Source organism: Achroia grisella, unplaced genomic scaffold (assembly GCF_030625045.1).
Source record: "Achroia grisella isolate CSIRO2021 unplaced genomic scaffold, CSIRO_AGI_Agris_v1 utg848, whole genome shotgun sequence".
NCBI classification, from domain to species: domain Eukaryota; kingdom Metazoa; phylum Arthropoda; class Insecta; order Lepidoptera; family Pyralidae; genus Achroia; species Achroia grisella.
In genome coordinates, this window is record NW_026713041.1 from 765,793 (window position 1) to 787,150 (window position 21,358).

The 21,358-nt window shown below is 30.8% G+C and overlaps 1 protein-coding gene across 4 annotated transcripts in view; it reads right to left on the reverse strand.

Moving 5' to 3' along the window:
* LOC131852358 (aldehyde dehydrogenase, dimeric NADP-preferring) overlaps positions 1–19,504 on the reverse strand; it is a 32,471-nt gene extending 12,967 nt beyond the window's left edge. Inside the window, exons 1-7 of one of the 4 annotated variants that reach the window (XM_059203027.1) lie at positions 19,491–19,504; positions 18,875–19,091; positions 6,800–6,843; positions 5,915–6,154; positions 4,672–4,893; positions 1,502–1,665; positions 562–792 (exon numbers count right to left, since the gene is read on the reverse strand). In XM_059203027.1, coding sequence (XP_059059010.1) covers positions 562–792; positions 1,502–1,665; positions 4,672–4,893; positions 5,915–6,154; positions 6,800–6,843; positions 18,875–19,028 — 1,055 coding nt within the window. In that variant the 5' untranslated portion in view covers positions 19,029–19,091; positions 19,491–19,504. Of the gene's footprint in view, positions 1–561; positions 793–1,501; positions 1,666–4,671; positions 4,894–5,914; positions 6,155–6,799; positions 6,844–8,967; positions 9,199–13,791; positions 13,891–18,874; positions 19,092–19,490 lie in introns of those variants that run through there. The other 3 variants (XM_059203026.1, XM_059203029.1, XM_059203028.1) reach the window with 3 other exon arrangements.
* Between the last annotated feature and the right edge of the window lie 1,854 nt (positions 19,505–21,358).

The following is a 21,358-nucleotide window of genomic DNA, read 5'->3' on the forward strand; positions in this document are numbered from 1 at the left end:
ATCACTGTAATTGACAGACCTGTATGTATGGATCAAGGTTGCAAATAAAAAGTTGTAAGACTTGTAAGGGCATTTTGTCAAATAGTATATATGTTTTTTTTTCTTTCTTTCTCTTTATTTATTTAGGATCACAATAGTGAGCATGTTAGCTCCGTCTTGGCTTCTTAATAAGTTACGTATTTAAAATTACATTTAAAATTTAATTTACAGTAAAGACATTACCTTTTTATACCTTTATCTACAAGTTTATAAATTAGTACAGATTGTTTCGATACAGGTTTATATTATACATAATTGATGATATAATTTCACGACTGTTTTTTTCGACGGAGAGTTAGTCGGAAATGTTTTAAATACAATGTGTGTTTGGCGACCAAGATTTCAGAGGTCGTTTTAGTTAGTCAAAGATTTCAATGAGTATTATTTATATAAATAGATACATATACATATGAATAGTGTGTTATAGTGACCTTGATATATTGATTGATATATATACCAAGACAGACAGACAGAGTTACTGTCGCATTTACAATATTAGTAGGGATTAATAAAGAAACTTACGCGAAATGTCTCTGATTGATAATTCTGCATAGATCCGGGGACTTTTGTGGGTCCTCGCCGTACCATTCCTTGAGTACTTTCTTTGAGGCTTCCACGAACTTGGCTTGCACCTCCTTCGTGCAGAGTATGTAGTCAGGCGCTATGCAAGTTTGGCCGACGTTGATGAACTTGCCCCAGAGTATGCGTCTCGCCGTCACCACGATATCCACTGTGTTGTCGATGTACACCGGGCTGGGAAATTATGTACTTATTATTGCAAAATGCGTCAAAAAAATATTTTGTATGGATTGTCAATGAATTGGAGAATACGTAATAAAAATCCAGTACAATTAATACAGCGCTGTGTTGTCTAGTAAGACAACTGATATAAATACTTCGATACACTTAGATATATTTTTGTAAAACAAAACATAGACTAATACAAACAATCATAATCATGAATACAAATGTTTGTATTATGCGAGGAATTAAACCCGAGAATTGAGTGTGCTAAATCGCGAAACCACCGAGGCAGTCAAGAATAAGATGGAGCTATTAAAGAGGACTATATACAAACTGTTAGCTTGTGGACTACCATATTCGCATAATGTAAACATCGCATAGTGTATTTGTGAGTATGATTTTTTGTATTTCTATGTATATTATGTTTTTCAAGAAATGCATAAAGTATTTACATCAGTTGTCTATTGCCCATAACATGTTCTTGTCCAGGGTTCGTTATTATTATGAATATTTTTAGCAGTGGAATTATAGGGTACAGACGCATGAGATGACACCTTAGTCCTTCGGACTGGTAACGCAAGATACATACCAAGATATAGCGTCACAGTATGATATGAATTCTGTAGTTCTGTTCATGTATATTAGACGGTTGCCACTTACCGTCGAGTTGACCGTCAGCATGTAGAGAGTTACAATTACATAAAAAAAATGCACATACCTCTTCCCACCCAGTTCAAGTGTGACGGGCGTCAAATTCTTGGTGGCCGCTTCGTAGATAATTTTGCCAACATTAGTGCCGCCAGTGTAGAAGATATAGTCGAACTTCTGTTTCAGCAGCTCTGTTGTTTCTTGCGGACCACCTTCTACGACTACTACAGCATCCTATATAAATAAAGAAAAGATCAACGGTTACTTAATATTTTTTTGTGTGAGAGATAAATCAGTAAGATAAATGCCTCTAGGTAGTAAGTCATGTAACGCATTGAAGTTTTTATAAATAAATCAATATCATGTAGGGTTCGAAAAGAAAATAAACATAGGAAACTTAATCTAAAATTGAGAATTTTTTTAATGGAAATATAAAATACTTAACGGGTTAATAAAATACATAGATTAGAGTCAGATCAGATCAGATATTATTTAAAACACAACACAACTACAATAATTGCACTCATATGATGGGACTCACACAATTTAAAATATATTTAAATACCAAACGCATTTTTTGCCTAAATAGGCACCAATTGCTACACACTAGCATCATATTGCAATATGTTTTATTGATACATTATTAACGACTTCCTAAGGTAACATCGTTGTAAATTGTTCAAATGCTATTTGATTACATTGATTATTTTTAACACTATAATCTACTTGAAATTAATTGTACAAGTATTTTTTTTTGCAATATTTTCATTTAGTGCTCACTTATTTAAAAGTAGTTATTACTAAGGCCAACTGGTATTAAACTCCCGTCATTATTGAACTAAGCTAAAATTATAATTATTAATAAAATTGCATTACGGTGCGTGCTTGTTTTTTTTTATGTAATTGAAATGGTAAACAAGATGAAGGTTAACCTACTGTTAAGTAGTATTCGTTGCCTCTATACATGAATAGCATACAGGATATCACGTTATCATGTGACGCCTGTGATACCACTCATTCAATAAGTGGTATCACGGACATTTGATATTGACGGTAATGAGTCTCATTGTTCTCATTGCGTAAAACTAAGATGGCATACCTATTATCCTGTAATTTCACGACCTTATACTTAAATAGAAACACAGTTTACAGCTTATTGACATCTGAAAAAGGTAGACAGAAACATGTACACGACTTTTTATAAAATCTACTTTCGGATACAGGTTCTTTTTATTGACAATGCTAGTTATAGTGTATATATTTACAAAGGCAACCGGCTTCGATTCATATAATGATGTACGATTATTATGTATTTGTTAATGTAAGGTATACAAGTAAATATTTAACATTTTGTTTTCTATTTACATGTTTAAAGTGTGTTGTTCAAATTGTACATTTAGTAAAACTATAAATAACAAATTACATATAAAAAACAAGATTTGTAAATATTCTATATATGAGCTAAAAAGTAATTTTTGAATTTACATCTGTGTGACTGTTCGTATGTGGAAATTAATAAAACAGTTTAACCGAATTGAATGCGGTTGTCCCTGCATTGTAACATATTTGATGTAATATTTAGTGTTCATTTAATTCAAATCGATACATAAACAGGTTACTATATATTGTTATAGCGAATAGTACACGTACAAACCCGAGGACACAGGTAATGATCAATAACATCGATTAAGCAATTATAATTAGTAATACTATGGACTTTGATTAAAACTATTAATACATAGATTATTCAATACTCACTTTCCTTAATAATACAATAAAAATGTATATATTATAACGTAGTAAAATATAATATAAACAAACTATAAATATTTAACCTTCAAAATTGCTACAAGGTCTGAGTACGTTTCATTCAAAGTTGTCAATCTTTTGATATTTGAGTATTAAGAAGGCCTTACAATAATCTATGCAACAGATGGCTTTCGAGATGAAGAAATCCATAATCCATAGTAATAACAAAATACAAAGATTTTGCATACAAAATTGCAACAAGAAGAACTGAGTAGGTACTTCTATTTTTAAGACTATTATCAATATGAACAGTCAACTTCATATAGATCGCAAGAATTGTAAGCATTTTCAAAAAGTACAAAATCGATACTAATATACACTGTATGTACATAATATACACTGAGAATAACTGTAATCAAACCTACAATGTATAACATTGTTGTAATCATTCAATGCTGTCAATAGATCGCAAAAAAATTGCAATTTTAATAAGGCTTCATAATGGTGTCTATGTAACAGATGGCTTACGAGATAAAAAACTCCATATTAATATTACAAATGAGGAAAAATACTGACTGTTTGCTTGTAACCTTTTCATGATTAAACGACTCAATTAAATCTGACATGCAGATACTGCATTATGAGGAAACATGGGCTATCTTCACAAGAAAATAGTATGGTAGGGGGTGAAATACTTCTATATCATTGTAGTGATGTAATAAATATTATTCTATTCTATTCTATTCAATAGCGGGTCAAAGTTTGTGTAGATGAAGAGGTGAGTAACAACTAGTTAAAAAAATTGCATTACAGGTTCGTAGTATCCAGTATTATTATAAATGCGAAAGTGCGTCAGTCTGTTACTAATACGTCTAAACGTATCAATGTATATTGATGAATATTTACATAAAGATAGATTGATTCATAACGAACACAGACTATATATTATACTTTATAAATTATACAGTGTAATGAAATTATTCTATGAAGTAATAATCAACCTTATAGATTGATTTCGTTACATTTTATTCAATATTTAATTACTTGAAATGATAAGATACATAATTTGATAACATATTAATGACCACATATTAATGTGTTGCCTACTATATATACATTATATAGATGTGTATAGTAGGTATGTATAATACATTTCTATAAATACATTTCACTAGTCTATAATTCTCTCTAGCACCTTCATATATTTTTATTATGACGGTTATGTCAAGTATCTCTATATTTAAAAGCAAGTAGATACATATGCGTCAGTTTTTATATTATATTCATCTACGAATCAATGTTTACTAATGTAAATACTATCTAATTTGTTTGTTTTTACATAATTGAGTTATCTATGTTTGTAGAATTAAATACTTTATCAATATGATTATAAGTATCGAAGTTGATTACATAGTTATTATTTAAGACCTTTGCATGCGTGGTAGTATATATCGTGAATGTGAGTGAAGTTCAAATGATTGTTGGACTTACGTTATCCAAATATTTGGGCAAGGTCTCCACGACGAATTTGTTGCAAGCGGTTGCCAATTCGCTCGGTTTCACTACGACAGCATTGCCAGCAGCAATGGCGCCAGTCATGGGCAGCAGGAGCAACTGTAGGGGGTAGTTCCATGCGCCAATAACCAGCACCACACCATAAGGGTCGTTGTGTATGAGTACATCGTCCAAAATGTTGACGATGCCCTTTGATGGCTGTTAAATGGAATTAAAAATAAACATGATAATAGCCTTGTTAAATTATCCTTAAAGTAAAAAAACATATCACAAATGTACAAGGTCAAACAAAACAGCTGTATTATAAACAAAACCAAGACATAAATTTTAACTACATTAATATACAATCAAGATTGGAGTAGTTGTTTTCAAAAAAGATCGTCAAATTTAGTACACATTTGATTATGAGTCAAATCGACAACTACCAATTGTATTTGTGGGTAACACCGAATTGTGAAAATTTGTCATTTGGATATGATACTAAAACACTCTAATTTCACCTTAAATGTATCTACCTTTAAGGTGACAATAGAGTGTTTCACATAAAGTATTCATAAATATTACATAAGAAATAAAGAGTTACGATGGGCAAATTTATCGTTAGAGCGATTTATAATTGAGACCGAAGTCTAATTAGCCCTAATGAAAAGCAACATTAGGATGTGTCGGTTATATTTGGAAGATAAAAAAGTTATAGGCTTTCGATTCCGGATATCATATGACAGTCACTTTATATTTCCTTTTATATACATACATAGATCATGTAGATACATTGTATATGAAGTTACTGACATAGGTTATCAATAAAATTGAACTAGGTTTATTTATACTTCCAATGTAGACAACATTAATTGCGTTGTCTACAGATTGTTGTATTTCGGAAATGTACCTGATTTAATTCGTAATTATTTTTTTATGTAACTTTGTACACATTTGTTTTATGAAACATCAAAGCAAAATGCAGATCACGCATTACATATATACATTTACAATTACATTCAAAATATAGTCAACACCGAGATCAATACACTTTAATTTTCTTTTCATGTCCGTATCTTGCAATCCGCACATCAGACCTTTAGCAGATTCTTCAGATTTAGATTTCCTTTAGCAGACAATCACTTTCATGAATGCAAATGTTTGTATCGGGCAAGGATTCGAACCGGAAATCATAAAGGGTTGTTTAATATCATATAGTTACATAAAACAAATATATTACCTTCTCGGGCTTCATCCATTCATCTAAGGAGTGGAGGGTGCCGATGAGATCGTTGATTAAATAGTCGATTTCAAGTAGAATGGCTTCTGTTTTGCCTCTGCGAAGATCTTGCTGCAGTGCATCTACCATTGCCTGCTTATTTTCTTCGTACATTCGCATTATTGCCTTCAGTTGCTTGCGCCTCCATTCTACTGGCCTGGTCACGCCTCGGTTGAAGGCATCGCGAGCCCTTTGTACTGACTAGGGGAAAAAATTAAGATATAAATAGATATACATCATATTGCCTGTGTCTCCTTTATTGCTGAGATTACGACCTGTCTAGATCGACCCTACGATCGATCACCTGTTCCATCCGATCGAAATTATGGTGACATCGAGGTTCGAGCCAGTAGAGATCCCCTGAGAGTAAAGTCGTATCCGTTAGGCAGAAGTCAGATTTCAGCCACAGATTTAAGTCTAAGGGTATCTCTACTGGTTCGGATGTTTAGAGTGAGGCTATAAAAGCCAGTTATGGTCAATAACATTAAATTAGTAGTAGGACCATTTAGGTCACATCTCTATAATTGTAGGAGAGGTAGGAATGAAAATTCTAATCCTATATGAAAGGATGGGTGTGCGACAGTGTGCGAAGTATGAAGGTGCTGAAAACTGAACTGAACTATAAAGGATGCTGCCTGTGGAAGGATATGAGAGAATAGGGCCACCACAGCTATGGAGGGAATATTATTTATGACTAAGCTATTGATCACTCATCACACTATATCAATCACTCAGCTGTGATTTAAGAACAGTTGAAGGACTTGTAGAAAACAAGTCAAAATTACAGAAATATTTCTAATTCTTAATGATAAAAGGAAATTGAAACAAAAATTTATAGGTACTTACTTCAGCCATATTATTGGATGAAGCTTTTGGAGTTGTAACTGTAGCTGTAACAAAAATAAACCTAAATTAAAATTTATTCTATAGTATAAATTAAAGAACATTAAATATGACAAGTCTATTATCAATTTCATACTTAAACTATTCATATTCTCTTAAAATAAAAATGTAGTTTAAATCATAAACGAGAAAGTAGATTAAATGGCATGGTGGATATCATGGAGTAAAGCTACAGAAGATGCTGACTATTCCAAGGCTGAAACTCAGTGTTGTTAATAATATGTTGAACAAGTTAAACACCAATAATAACACATGTGAATAAGATTAATTAGATTTGGAACTAGATTGATTAGATTAGAAGATTGATTAGATTTGGAACTAAATTTATAATGTGACAAAATTTTGAGTAGCAATTTACATAAATGTAGTTCATATAAGTTTCAACATTTCCCACAAAGTATCTTCATAGCAAATTACATTAAGTCTATACAGAAGCATAGTTGTGAAAACATAACAAAGTAAAGTTAGATAGACATATTCCCATTATAAATATGTAGTGTAGATAATAACTAACAATAACTTTTTATTTATTGCCACTGCATGGTAGGTTTAATATAGGCTGCAGTAAACACATGTTACATTTGTAGTGTCAAGTATAATCTGTGGTTATAGGTACATGTTGCACATGAGAGATACATAAAATTATTAGGTCATATTGATAGGTATTATTAATTACAATTGATAAGGACATGTTTATCCTTGGTAACAATGTATTGTGACTTTTACTATCTATAATGTTCTTAGGTCACATATTGCTTCTCTCCAATACATACTAAAATTATAAATAATGTGTCATTTATATCTTTACATAGTATAAAACAAAGTCACCGCTAGTGTATGTACTCAATAATAATAACCATTTATTCAATTTAGATGATATAACATAATATGACATGGAAAACAAAAAGGAACTTAAAAACTAATGTTGCGCTATAAGCTGAGAGGGCCTCCATTTAGTTGGTGCTGTATTATTACTGCAGAGCTGATTTTCAGTTTACTTTGTCTTTTTTAATTATGCAAACATATTTAAATGCAGTTATCAGGAACAAGGACAGAAATTCAAGAGAAAGGTTTATATTTATAGTATATACATATTTAAGGATTTGTAATGCACTTACGAGAAACAGTGTGAAAGTCACTAGTGTATTATACAATTTGTTAATTATCTTTTCACAAGTAAACAGCTGAACAAAAGAAGAATAAAGTTTGACATAAATATACACTATATTATGTATTAATAAGGAATAACCTGTCCCTTATTAATATTTTTACATAAAAGATACTTTATGTAAAAAAGTACACAATTGGGGGAACATACCATTGGACAATCTGTTGAAGAGGATATGTAAGTTTCTCATATGTATATATTTAAAACTAGCAGAGATATTGTAATTTCTTTTTTTATTAAAACTGAGAATTTTGTAGTAAATATGAAAACTATACTATAACTAAGCCATATGTTGACCTACTTTGAAAATAAAAAATTTAATAGAAAACAGTTATTCATGATTTTGCAATGAATGAATAAATGAATACTAAAGAAAAATCTAAAGTTTCTTTAATTCTTACAAAATGATATAGACCATAAGGAATTATTCGTTTGTATCAATTAATTCAACTAAAATAAGAGTACATACATGTTGAAATGTTACAATATGACAAGGCAATATGAAAACAAATCATAGCAATAAAAGAGTTTCTATACAACCACATTAATCAAATGTAAAAGTAAACTACCTAGCACATAAAGTACCTGAATACACAAATATTGTGCAGATATTAATTACATGTTAAATTTTTAAAATGTCCATCTAAACTTTTTTAAGTGGCAATGGCAAGAAAATAGAGACAATTTATATAGAAAAACATTGTACCTAATTACTAAGCAATTTCTTATAAGTAGGTACTTTCTAAGTGTGAAAAATAATTGGTTTAACAAAGCAATATTTGACCTGCAATATGTTTTCCCATTAGAAAACAATACCAAGTTCAATTTCCAAGGAGAAACCAACACGATAAAGTAATTAGAATAATTATGTATTGAAGCACAAAAACATGTATGATTGAAAGTACCTAATAATAAATTTTGATGACTTAGAAACTTAACTTACCCAGCACAATTGTGAAGAACGAAAGATGTTTTAAAGTATTTAATTCACAATAATATTTATAAAGTTTTCTAAACAACGCACAACGACCCAAACTGAGTGCCGGCTGCTATCTTAATAAATTGTAAAGTAATCAACAGTATTCCAAAGTGCTCTTTGATTTGTGCGTGATAAAAATGTACGAAAGAGTACTTTAGGTATCTGCCTAACTGCCTAAATATAATATCTACATTGTTTATCTGTCTGCTCAGCTGTCATTTCAGCTGTCTATACTTTGCAGAAGTTTAGCGCGGTTGACTTGACAAGCGTCAGTACGAAACGAAATGACATTAAAATGGTCGGTAACAAGTGAGTTTTCAGAACTAAAATAAATCTAATAATAGTATTTAAGTTTTAGTTTCTTACAATCAAATCGTATGTTGAATAAAATGAAATTTAGTAACGTATCTGTATTTAGCGTAACTGTCAACCGTACTATACTATAATTAGCAGAGTATAGTTTTGACACTTAAATAGGGTTGCCATGTCATAAAAAATTACCCATAATATTAACATGTTACCATGGATAACGTTATTGTATGTTTATTGATTTATTTTCAATTCTTATCCTTTAATAGTGTCAATCGGCAAAATTAAAAATCGATCTTGTTATTTTTCATCAAATACTTTTACCACTATTATCATTTAGTGATTTAAATTTATGCAGATTTTATTATATTACATATTTAGGAATTTACATTGATTTGTCAGCTGTAAACTATGAAATTGATCTTGTCTGATATAATGAAACATATGATCTCCTATATTTTTTTTTGCAAACCGTATAGGTATAGAAACCCTCGCAATTACGCCAACTTGTTTGTCGGTCTGAGTTGCGTGAAAGTTTAATTTTGCACGTTGGTGCATACAATGTAATGGTGCGAATTTGTGGGATTTTTAAAAGTTAACGTTGATACTCGTATTTAAATAGGACTTGAACTACAACTAGTATACATGTAATAGTATTTACACATTCCCGTAGCATAGAACGAGCAAAATTTAGAATTCATTTTAGGCTTCTGAACCAATTAAAGTCTGTTAATCACATGTTAAGTCATATAATATGCATAGGTACTTACAGGGTCAGTAGGGAACGGTATGTTAAGTTGAAAGTTAGTTCATACAACGAAACAGATTTCCCCAAGAAGATGGGATATATTTTTTAAAATCTTGAAACTACGCATGCTTTGTAGTACGAAAAGTTTAAAATGTGATTTCGTTCACTGAGCATTCTATGTGACTTATCGTTTACTATACTTTATAATTTTGAGACTATTCACTCAGTATAGGTAGGGTTTCGTCGAAATAGTTCTCGGTATAAGATATCAAATAGTACGTTGGTTAATTGTTTAATTACTAAATTAAAGCTAAACTTACGATTACATTACGTAAAATTTCCACTATGCCTAAAACTAATCGAACATGAATGAAGTTCGACTTACACTAATTATTAATTAAAAAAAGAAATACAAAAAAACATTACTCATGGATCCTGTAGATATATAATATCATGTTAGGTATATAGATTATTATGTTTGAAACCCTTAGTTATATTGCGCTTAATAATTTATACTAATAAATAAAATTGAAATCTTTGTTTGTAATCGGAAATTAATAGCTTTTTAATACTTTTTGTCAGTCTATCTGCCTGTTTTTGCTTCTCTTAATCTGTGAAACAGTTGAGCCAATTTTACCGGAACTTTCACTCTTATATAATTATTTAAAAAAAAAGTTAAACTCCACGCGGACGAAGTAGCGGGTAACTACTAAAACCAATCAAGAATATACAGCACAGACTATGTATTGTTGACATTATAAATTAAGATTTACATTTATATAATGCAAACAACTTTATGTCTGGTTTACCTAGACCTTCTGAAAAGATGTTAGCGTCCTTCATCTAAACAACTAGGTACTATTGACACGTCACTTATGTAGTCTGTATTTACAATGTTATATAATAGTTGAGGTAGCGATATTAATGCGAGAACCTTGACTCTATTGAGTTGTAAAGATGTGTATCTACATGTTCTATTCACTTTTGTAGTACAATTTGTAAAGGGTATAAGTGAGGAATAAAGATTACAAAGAGTTGGCAAATAAGCTGACGGCTCTCTTGTTGGAAAACGTTAACAATCGCCTATATATGAACAGCACCATAGTTGAGTTGGGCTGGAATGGCCCGGTGAGGGCTAGCACAATAGATTTATCCAGGTCGCAGTATTACAAGTCTTACTACATTACTTGACTTGCTACAAGCCCGGTGTTAAAGACTACATAATGGTAGATAGATACTACCGGAAGTATATTCTATTGGAAACTAACGATTGTGTGAGTTGACTACATGATCTAGTATACATTTAGGACCCACGAGCTGGGGTTTCCAAGCTTAAAATATTTAAATGTAAAAAAATGTGTTAAAATCTCGTATATTCACTCAATTTGGTTATATAATCTCGTACAATATTGTATTTTGATCGATTTTCGTTTGTCAAAATATCGTACAAACTTGTGCAAGAATGAAAATGGCTATGCACCGAAGACCAAAATCTTATACTTATTGTTGGCATCCTTGGATGGGCTTTAAAGGACGTGGGCTTCCTACCCTACCAACCGCCTGACTTAAGGCAAACCTATCAAGCCATGTCCGTTCTGGTAAACGACTTACTAAGTGACTTACTAAATGAACAGCACCAGGAACATCATGTTCTTATGTGACGCCCCTGGTACCTTTAATGTATTGCCATTCTTATGGACTAGAGCGCAATTCCGTATCAAATATATTCAAGTGCCAAATCTCGCCTATCAAACAGGATGTTTACAAAAATAGTTATCGAAATAAGTAAGAAGGAGATACCTATTTATATGATTTTACAAAGTGTACCTCAGTTGTCTTGTTTTTTTGCACAACCAATGGGTAGTGCCTACAAATATCAATGCATTTCAATGACTGGGCATATTAACAATGACAATATTTGATTGCAAATGTAAACTTTCTCACTGTGTTAATTGTATTATAAACATACCTATTCATTATAGTACCTACCCATTGTTTGCAGATTTGGGTACCTTGGTAAAGAAGCGGCAAAGTGTGAGTCGGACTGCTGACAATTTTTTAATTTCTTGTTTTATATAAATACAGATCAAAATGATTAGGATCAAATGTAATTAGTAAATTTTGTGTCCGCGATAAATTTTTATTATAACTTAGAACTTATTCAGTTACACACATTAATAGAGGTATAAATAGAATTTTCAAAAATATTAGACTAACAACAACAATTGATAAACAAAATGTCAACGAGGGCAAAGTTGCACCGTCGCGATAAAAGACTGCGTTTTACCATTTTGGGAACTATACAAATGCAAAATGATATGGTAGAATATATATTTTATATAATGTAAGTTTTATGTAACGTTATAAAGATAGAGACAAAGAGACGGTTTTGTTACGGCAGAAAGAAGTATACACCAGGCTGGACAGTTTTGAGAAATTATTTCACAGTTTCAAAGGTAAAGTAACATTATTCCAGATTGTGACTCTGGATGATGATTATGAACCAATGTATACAAATTTATAAGCAAGTGGGCAAAGCCAGGGAGGTTCACCAGTTATAAATATATAGCTATACATAATGATAGATATCTAAGTTGATAATTTAATTAGTACTTGTAATAAACTTGTTTTAGACTAGTTAAATGCTAATAAATAAATTACGTACTTTACAGATAAAAATAAAATAACAGGACAGTAACATGTAGTGTGTGCATTACCACAATTATTAATCCATTTCGTACCACGAGAAAAAAACTTAAATATTTTAAAATTTTAACTACGCCTTTACTTTAATAAGGTGCCTTTTTGAAAGAAAATTATTTAGCGAATTGGTTTATAAATGATGTAGTTGAGAAATAACAAACATAATAAATATATGAACTGAGAGTGACTATTAATTTCTTCTATTATTTTTTTAATTGATTTAAAAATATGGTGGTCATTTTATTTAGCTACTAATTGTAATAATGTGTCTGTATATTATTATTAGAGATTCCTGTTTGTTAATGTTTGGTAACGACACGCATTGTCGTGAGGTTCTTGATTTTTAATCCACTTCAAAAAGGTTGTTCCACCTCAATTCAAAATATTCATGTACATGTACGACACAAAGCCACAACCTCAATCAAAAATATATATTTATTCATGTAAGTACATGTATAATGTCATATATATATAGATAGCTATATCTACATCAAAAGTGGTTCTCAATCTCTCAATTTTATAAGGACTTGTGAATGTAGTGAATAATTAGTATTCACTACATTCACAATTAATTACAAAATTATTAAAAAATACAATATAAAAAAATGTACAATAATTGAGTACCTACTATTTAAGGTGCAATGTAATCTTAATTACGTATTAATAATGATGACCTAGGACAATATAGGTACACAGCGCAATCTAGTACCAAATTAAGATGAACTTGTACTATATAACATTTTAATAAAAATACACATATAAATTACCCATATCATTAAAGAAAATTATATTCATAAATACAAACTGATTGTGTCGTGCGTGAATCGAAACCACGTCTATCGGATGTAAGATGGTGTGTTAAATGCTAGGCCAGATCGAGGTCGACAAGTTTAGTATTAGATAATAATTTTATAAAATAACTAAAAAATAGAATTTTAAAAACAATTTACACCACTACGGAATAACAATTTATCACTAAAACGCGATATCACTAGAACAGATACAAATATCACATGATTATTTATTACCGGAAGCCGTTACACCAGTTTCGATATTCAAAACAACAGTTTCATTAATGGAAGGCTCGATAAAGATGATCGCGTCTCCACCAGGACCGTGTTGCAAAGCTGGCGGACTCATGACTACTGTATAAAGTATAAACTTAACACGAACATAAAGAATCACTTATATAGACCACCACCTGAGAGCATCATAAATATTATCTAAACGATACACATTTTTCAAACAATGTGTATAATTATTTTTAATCGATCGACTTAATAGTGTGCAAGTTATATTTTTTTAATATAACATTAGATTCTTCTCATAAAAAAAAAACGTTTCGTAATCGTAAGCGAATTGCTTACTTCGCCCTGATGTAAGCAATTCGCTTACGATTATTTCGTGTACGCCTATTTCTTTAGAACAACGTTTGCATCAAAGAAAAGGTTTTAAAGACCGCAATAGTAAAATATTTTGGTCTAAAAATCGATGTATAATAAAAATAACATAAAATTAAGTTCCATTTTATTACCTATTTATTATACCTATATGAAGCCGAAGTGGGCAGCTAATTCAGATTATTCAAAACAAAAATTAAATTATGTACATTTATACCTTCTACATCTAATAGCGAAGATGTCTATGATGACTGAACGTAATTTATTTGGCAATTATTTTTATTTGTATATGGTTCAAGGTAGAACATAATAAAATAAAAATAATAAGAATCTTAAAATACATAGATATATTGAGAATGATTTCAAACTTTATTATGCATCATATAAAGTTTTTTTATTATTACAAGTAATTTATGCAATTATTTATTATTAGTAATATATGCAAAAGCGTATATAATATAATAGAACATATGCGTAAGAGAGGTGCATAAGACCTATAATTCACTACATTATCGTAGTATAACATAACAGTTTATAACATTTCTAATTTAACTTGCATTCTATTGTACATACATATATCTATCTTATATGTATATTAGAATGCAAGTTATATAATAGTTTATTATTTATTGAGTCATACTATCTGCTGTGTTTACGACTACACCCGTGTTCGTTTCCTATATTAGGTAAATATTTAGCCAACTACAAAAGGCGAAGGTTATTTCATTCTATTGTATTCTATGTTTTTGGGTTAACATTACATATTAAATATTACGTCCTCAAAAATGTATTTAAATATATGTAGCTGGTATTTTAAAAAAATAAACAGTTTTTAGTTTTTGTCCATTTTTTTTATTTTGGTAACTATGGATCAAATTGGTTTGTTGGTTTATTTATTCGATAGCTTTGTTACCTATTTATCCGATAGGTTTGTTACCTACCTTCGAATAGGAACTATGATTGAAATTGAAATTGATATGATTGCAATTGAAATTAAGATTCCTTCGGTGCAATGCATGATTGATTAAATTGTATGATATTTTTGTATTAATAAATTTCGTGTTTTACTTCCTTTTTCCGTTATTGTCTACCTGTTCTATGTCGACTTGGTTATTGCCTTGAAAAGCTTACTTTTAGCAATAAGGCCGCCTTGTTACACGTTACATAATTGTTGTATAGTTAATTAAGTAATGCTAAAATTTTCATCACGGATTTGATGTTATCCGTGATGAAAATTTTAGCCGGAATATTTGATTAAATTCAATTATAATTCAATATTTGTATGAAATACAATACGATCAGTAGTAATAAGACAAGGGAGAGTATTTAATATTCTACACTAAGGGCTTGCAATCATTTAAGGTTTTTTAACAGGATTATTTTATGTGTATTTGTTCTAATCGTACAAATGTATTGAATTTATAGTAGTGATTTAGCACACCGTCTTACTGCCGAAGTCCGCGGTTTGGGTTTATTTTCATGAGTATGACTGTTTGTATCGGTATTTTCTATGTTTATTATCTATGTATTTACAAAAAAATCTATATCATAGTATTTGTATCAGTTGTCTAGTATCCAAGGTAACACAAGCCTATATAGCTTGGGACTAGGAGACGCGTCAAGGGTTACTATTATTATTATTACTATATTGTATGAATATAAACGTGTGTAGCACAAAAGCCAAAGGTTTACACTCAATATCATGTCGCAAATAGCCTTACTTGATGTACTCAACCATACATAGTAGGTACAATGATTGCTTTGTTGATTTACTTAATAGAAAAGAATTTATACTCAAATGTATGTATAACTCAAATGGCACCTTTGACACTTCCGTAAATGCATACCATGCATTCATTCTATTCCTATAAAAATGTCATAAAACCGTTGTGCATATCTGTTCCTTGTAATTATTAATTAATTATATTTGTATAATAATAATATAACTAAAAGGAAAGAACTAAAAAAAATGTATTACCATTCCCCAAGTACGGTACTACCTAGACTGAGCTAATTTAAATATGTATTCTTAGTTTTAGGAACCCGCCTCACGAGGCTGTCAACCCAGTTACCCGGGGCTTGTCGCCCTCAGATTCAATGCGGGCGCATAGGGCTCGGCCCGAGGCCCCAACCTTCACCCCCTAGGTCATGTCATGTCTATTCTATAAAAATGTCGTAAAACTGTGTTGCATGTTTACAATTTACGTTCCTTGTAATTGTATATTTATATAATAACTAGCTTTGGCCCGCGGCTTCGCTCGCGTTAAGTTATCCCCTTAGGGGTGGAATTTATCAAAATCCTTTCTTACTACGTCATAAAATCTACCTGCATGCCACATTTCAGCCCGATCCGTCCAGTGGTTTGTTTAACTGTGTGTTGATAGATCACTATGTCAGTCACTTTTGAGTTATAGGTATATATTTAGATAATATAACCTGCGCAAAACGCACTGTAAAAATAAATACAGTAGGAATACTTTGTATAAATGTGTCTAAAATAAGACGACCTTATATCAGCAGTCTCTTACAGATAACCTGGAAGAACCTAATAATATGTAGCGCTAAGTGCATTATTACCGTGTCTGCAGGTTGTTATGTTGCTGTTATGTTGTTGATCAGAGTTCAATTTATCGCGGTAATTATTGTATGTATATTATTATTGTAGTATTGTATATTATATATATAGTATTATAATAAAAACTAGTATAAAGACATAGTTGTGTTTTTACAAATCAGAATAGGTAACAACTGAATCGTATATTCTAAAGTCAGTGCTATAAATGTTTTGACCCAAAAAACTGACTAGATAGGGACCTACGATTCCAAACAAAATTAAAGGAATCTTGTAACGATGTTGGAATTGTTTATCGTTAAGGCGACGCATCGCAAATATTGACCTCAGAAACCTTAAATTTTACAGCAATTACAAATCCTTCGGGTCTGATATTTAGGTATTTCATTTTTCAGATCTTTGACATCATATTTACAATTCTCGTTACATGATTGATTAACTTTTGTAGCAGAGAAAAAAATGACACAAATGGTCTTATAAAATATATTTTTGATTTGTATAAGAAAACGGAACTGATTGAAGACCCGAATTTTCCAATATACATTATACTAAATACACACATAAATAGTACAATTCAGATGTATATAATAACCAATAGTTTTTATTTTAAATAAGATAAATTGTTTTTCTGCAAAAAATCTCTTGCTCACAAGTTATTTTGTATGAGAGTTAGACCAGTCAAGAGAAGGAGGGATTGATAGTATGGGATCTAATGAAGTAATGAACCCATTTGATAAATACAGTAGTCACATATACATATATATTGATTAAATAAATAAATATATTCAAGCTATATTATATTACACAAAAGTCTTTCTATCAACACTTTTTTATCCTTATATATTTTTCTTCTATTTATCACACATACTTATAATTCATCCATTTAACTGATTCTTCATTTTAGATATTTAAATTCATCACCAATGCTATTTCTTTTTTTCTTTTTTTCAAGTGGCTCCACTGAAAATCAGCGCTGTAGTGACACGCTGCGGCACCAGCTGAGTGGAAGCCTTTTCAGCATAGACGATTATTAGTATTTAAGTTTTCTTTTTTACTCTGTACTCTTTTTTATGCTGAATAAATGATTATTATTATTATTACTTCTAGTAGTGTATCTGCTGTTACGTTGATTTTCACGCGGGCCCTTTGTAAACCATTGTAGTTATTTTCTGCTAAATTTATCAAGTGTGCTAACCAGACTTGATTTATCCTATCATCCTCTACTACTACCCCGTTAGCTAAAACCGTTGGTGCGGGTGTACCATTATATTATTTGGTGGCAGATATATATGATAGAAATAACTTCGCAGATTAATTTTTTGCACTAGATGCATTACAAGAATTAAATTAATTGAGTAATAGATAGTTCAGACGACAATCATTGTGTAGAGGAGAAAAGGCAAGTTCAACAAAGTTAGGTCGAGCTAGAATAGAATAGTAAAAACGTGTAACATTATCGCCAATCCTATCGTTTCACTGCTTGTTGACAAAACTTGAGCTTAGAATTTGTCATTTAAAGATCACTTTAAAACCCGTAAGTTATAATAGAACTCAACAAGCTTATGTTATAATAGCTGATTTATTTTTTACTGCTTTAAAATGCTATCCTAATATCTAATAATAATTAGGTACTAACAATATTCGTTGTTCATGTTGATATCAAAATTTTATCAATATTTTAAATAGTCATCGTGAAGTATTGATTAGTGTTTGTTGTGTTTATTAATGCGATTACGTGTGATTTATATATTTTACAATATTCAAATTAAATTATTTTTTTATTCCTACTACGTTTATCTATGGTTGATTTATAATAATATTTTTCTTTATCTTAAAATACTGCATATGGGTGTTTGATATAAAAAAACTATACAAACAGTCTAACATTATGAACAATCGGTAATTTTGAACATATATTGTATGTTTTTAAAACTTTTATTAGACAAGTAATTCTTCCTTCAAACATATTTAAAAAAAGTTTTACAATATCTTATTATAATATATTATTTGAACTATTATTTTTATAATTATTATTGTACCTTACTAAATTGTTATTACCTATTACATATGAAATTTACGTTATTAGTGAATAGGTTTTCACACGATTTAACAAAACAAATACAGAATAAAAAAACTTACCATTCATTTTGATAATCGTTTCGTCCTTCTCGATTACTGGCTCTTCATTATTTAAAATTGTATCGATAATTACGTCCGTGTCGTCGTCTATATCGATGATATGCACATCACTATTTTGCTTTTGGTCCACGTGTGCCTCCGCAGGCGTTGACATGTCAACTGCGTTTAGAATGTTTGTCACTGAATGGTTTTGATAACAAAATTGTTTTGTTATGTGCTGTAAACAAAAATACGATGCGTATAGAACGTGCTTGCTTATAATATTGTAAAAGACTACGGTGTAATATTGGAAAAGTGAGGATTAGAGTTAATGATGGTCAAGTGAACGTAACAACTACGTTTATGGTTATAGTGCAGTGGCGAGACAGTTGTTTTTATTTTTTATATTTTACTTTCTAGCGCATTCTTGCATCTTGTTTGATACTGTGGTGTAACTATTAACGCATGGTACTTCCTTCAGTAGTCAACAGCGTTAATTCAAAGTATTAAAATTTACATAACAAAACTTCGTCGGTTATATAAATGAAGTTCCATTGTCTAATTAAAATAATAATAACTTTTCAGGGCTATTCACACTATGGAATCTAGTTCTATTCTAGCTATTATAAATACATACATTTATTGTTGTAAATACATAATATAATATAAATAACGGTAGGGACGGTAGGGCAAAAAATTATAATGTAAATTTGACGTTCATAAGCGGCTAAAATGTCCTACATGAATAAATGCTTTTTGAATTTGAATTTGAATAGAAAAACACTCAAACCTATACAAATAATCATACTCATAAATATACAATGTTTTTTTTATTTAAACCCGCGATCATCGAAAGCAAGCCTGTGTGCTAAAACGTCAGACCACTGGGACCGTCAACATTATAATACTTTTTAAATAGGTAGATATATTATATATTTTAACTAAGTAGGTATAACATTTAGCTGCTATGACGTTAGTGCTTGTATAACTCGCAAAACAGTGAACAACAATTCTAGAATATTTGCGTTTTTATTTTAATATTAATATGAAGTCATTTAGATAAATATCAGACTGAGCCGTACAGTAAGTAATAATAAAACAAGATTCTGGTTGAAAAAAAACTAGTATAGTGTATGCGACTCCAAGACAACAAGAGGCTTCTGTCATTCTGTGCGTGAATCGAAATAGAAATAATATATTTACCTTTAGATTGGTATTTTTTCTACCTCTCATTCTGGGTGCACAGAGAGATAGAGGTAGAAACTTGTATGTTGCATTTTTAAACAGATGTTCTTCTGTTTAACTTTACACGTTTCAGATTTTGAGTATGTTCCACCGACAAGAGCCCGGCTCTTAAATTATGCATAAATGTGTATATAATAATCACGTTTATTTGTCTGAAATAAAATTCTATTCAAGGGAAGGGGAAGGGCATTGCTACTAATATGGACTGTGGACCCCACTGCTAGCAATGTACCATGTCATGTTGACCTCTATATGGTTACCACTGGAAACCATCAAGACAATTTCCTGGTGAGTTTGTCAAGATGTGTTAACTAACCTGGTCTCATGTTTATTTTATCATCCTCCAATAATGTCCAGCAAAAACCCCATTCGATTGAACCTCGTATAATTTAAACGGGAATCGAAAATACGATGGCTTGAGTCGAGGTCCGAATCGCTACTGGTGCCCTCAGATTAACTGCTCTATAAAACTCCTTCCGCATTTCCGCGTTTTTGGAGTGCCATCTGCACTCGCCCCCTATCGTTCGGGGGCTCTGAAGGCCAGCTGCTGTCAACAGCATTAAAGTAGTCAAAAAAAAAGCGTAAACCGCTAGCACAGACTGGTACCCCATTCCAATATCATACATTAAAAAATATACATCTCTTTATGACTATAAAGAGATGTATATTTTTTATAAAGTCGGCTAGCTAGTTGTAGGTATTGTTTACGATATGATACTTTGGAATGATTTGCTAAATTGTGTTATTATCCTAGCAGCAATGCATAATGGAGTAATTAGTGATAATACCTGATAATTATTGTGTGGGTACGTCAGTCCAGGTCATGTTACATATTCGTTTAGGTATGGTTACAGCAGGAAAAAGGAAACGCAACGTTACATAAAATCATACACCGAGAAGTAGGTGAATTTACGTTGAATGAGATCCTTGCAAGTAATAATACTATATCTACTAGTAATAGCTGTTCTATGTTCAGTACTATGTTATTATAATACTAGCTGCTATCTGCGACTTCGTTCGCGTGGAATTTATATATTTTTTTCATTAAAATAAATTATCATATACGTCATTGCGGAAGACGTCCAAATAGGTAAAAATTTTAAAATAAAAGAGCCTAAGTTACTCTTTATTATATTAGCTATCTGCGAGTAAAAGTCCTGCAAAAATCGGTCCAGTCGTTTTAGAGATTAACAAGAACAAACATACACACATTATTTATTAAATTAATTTATATACTTCTATATGCATTTAGTGAAAAGC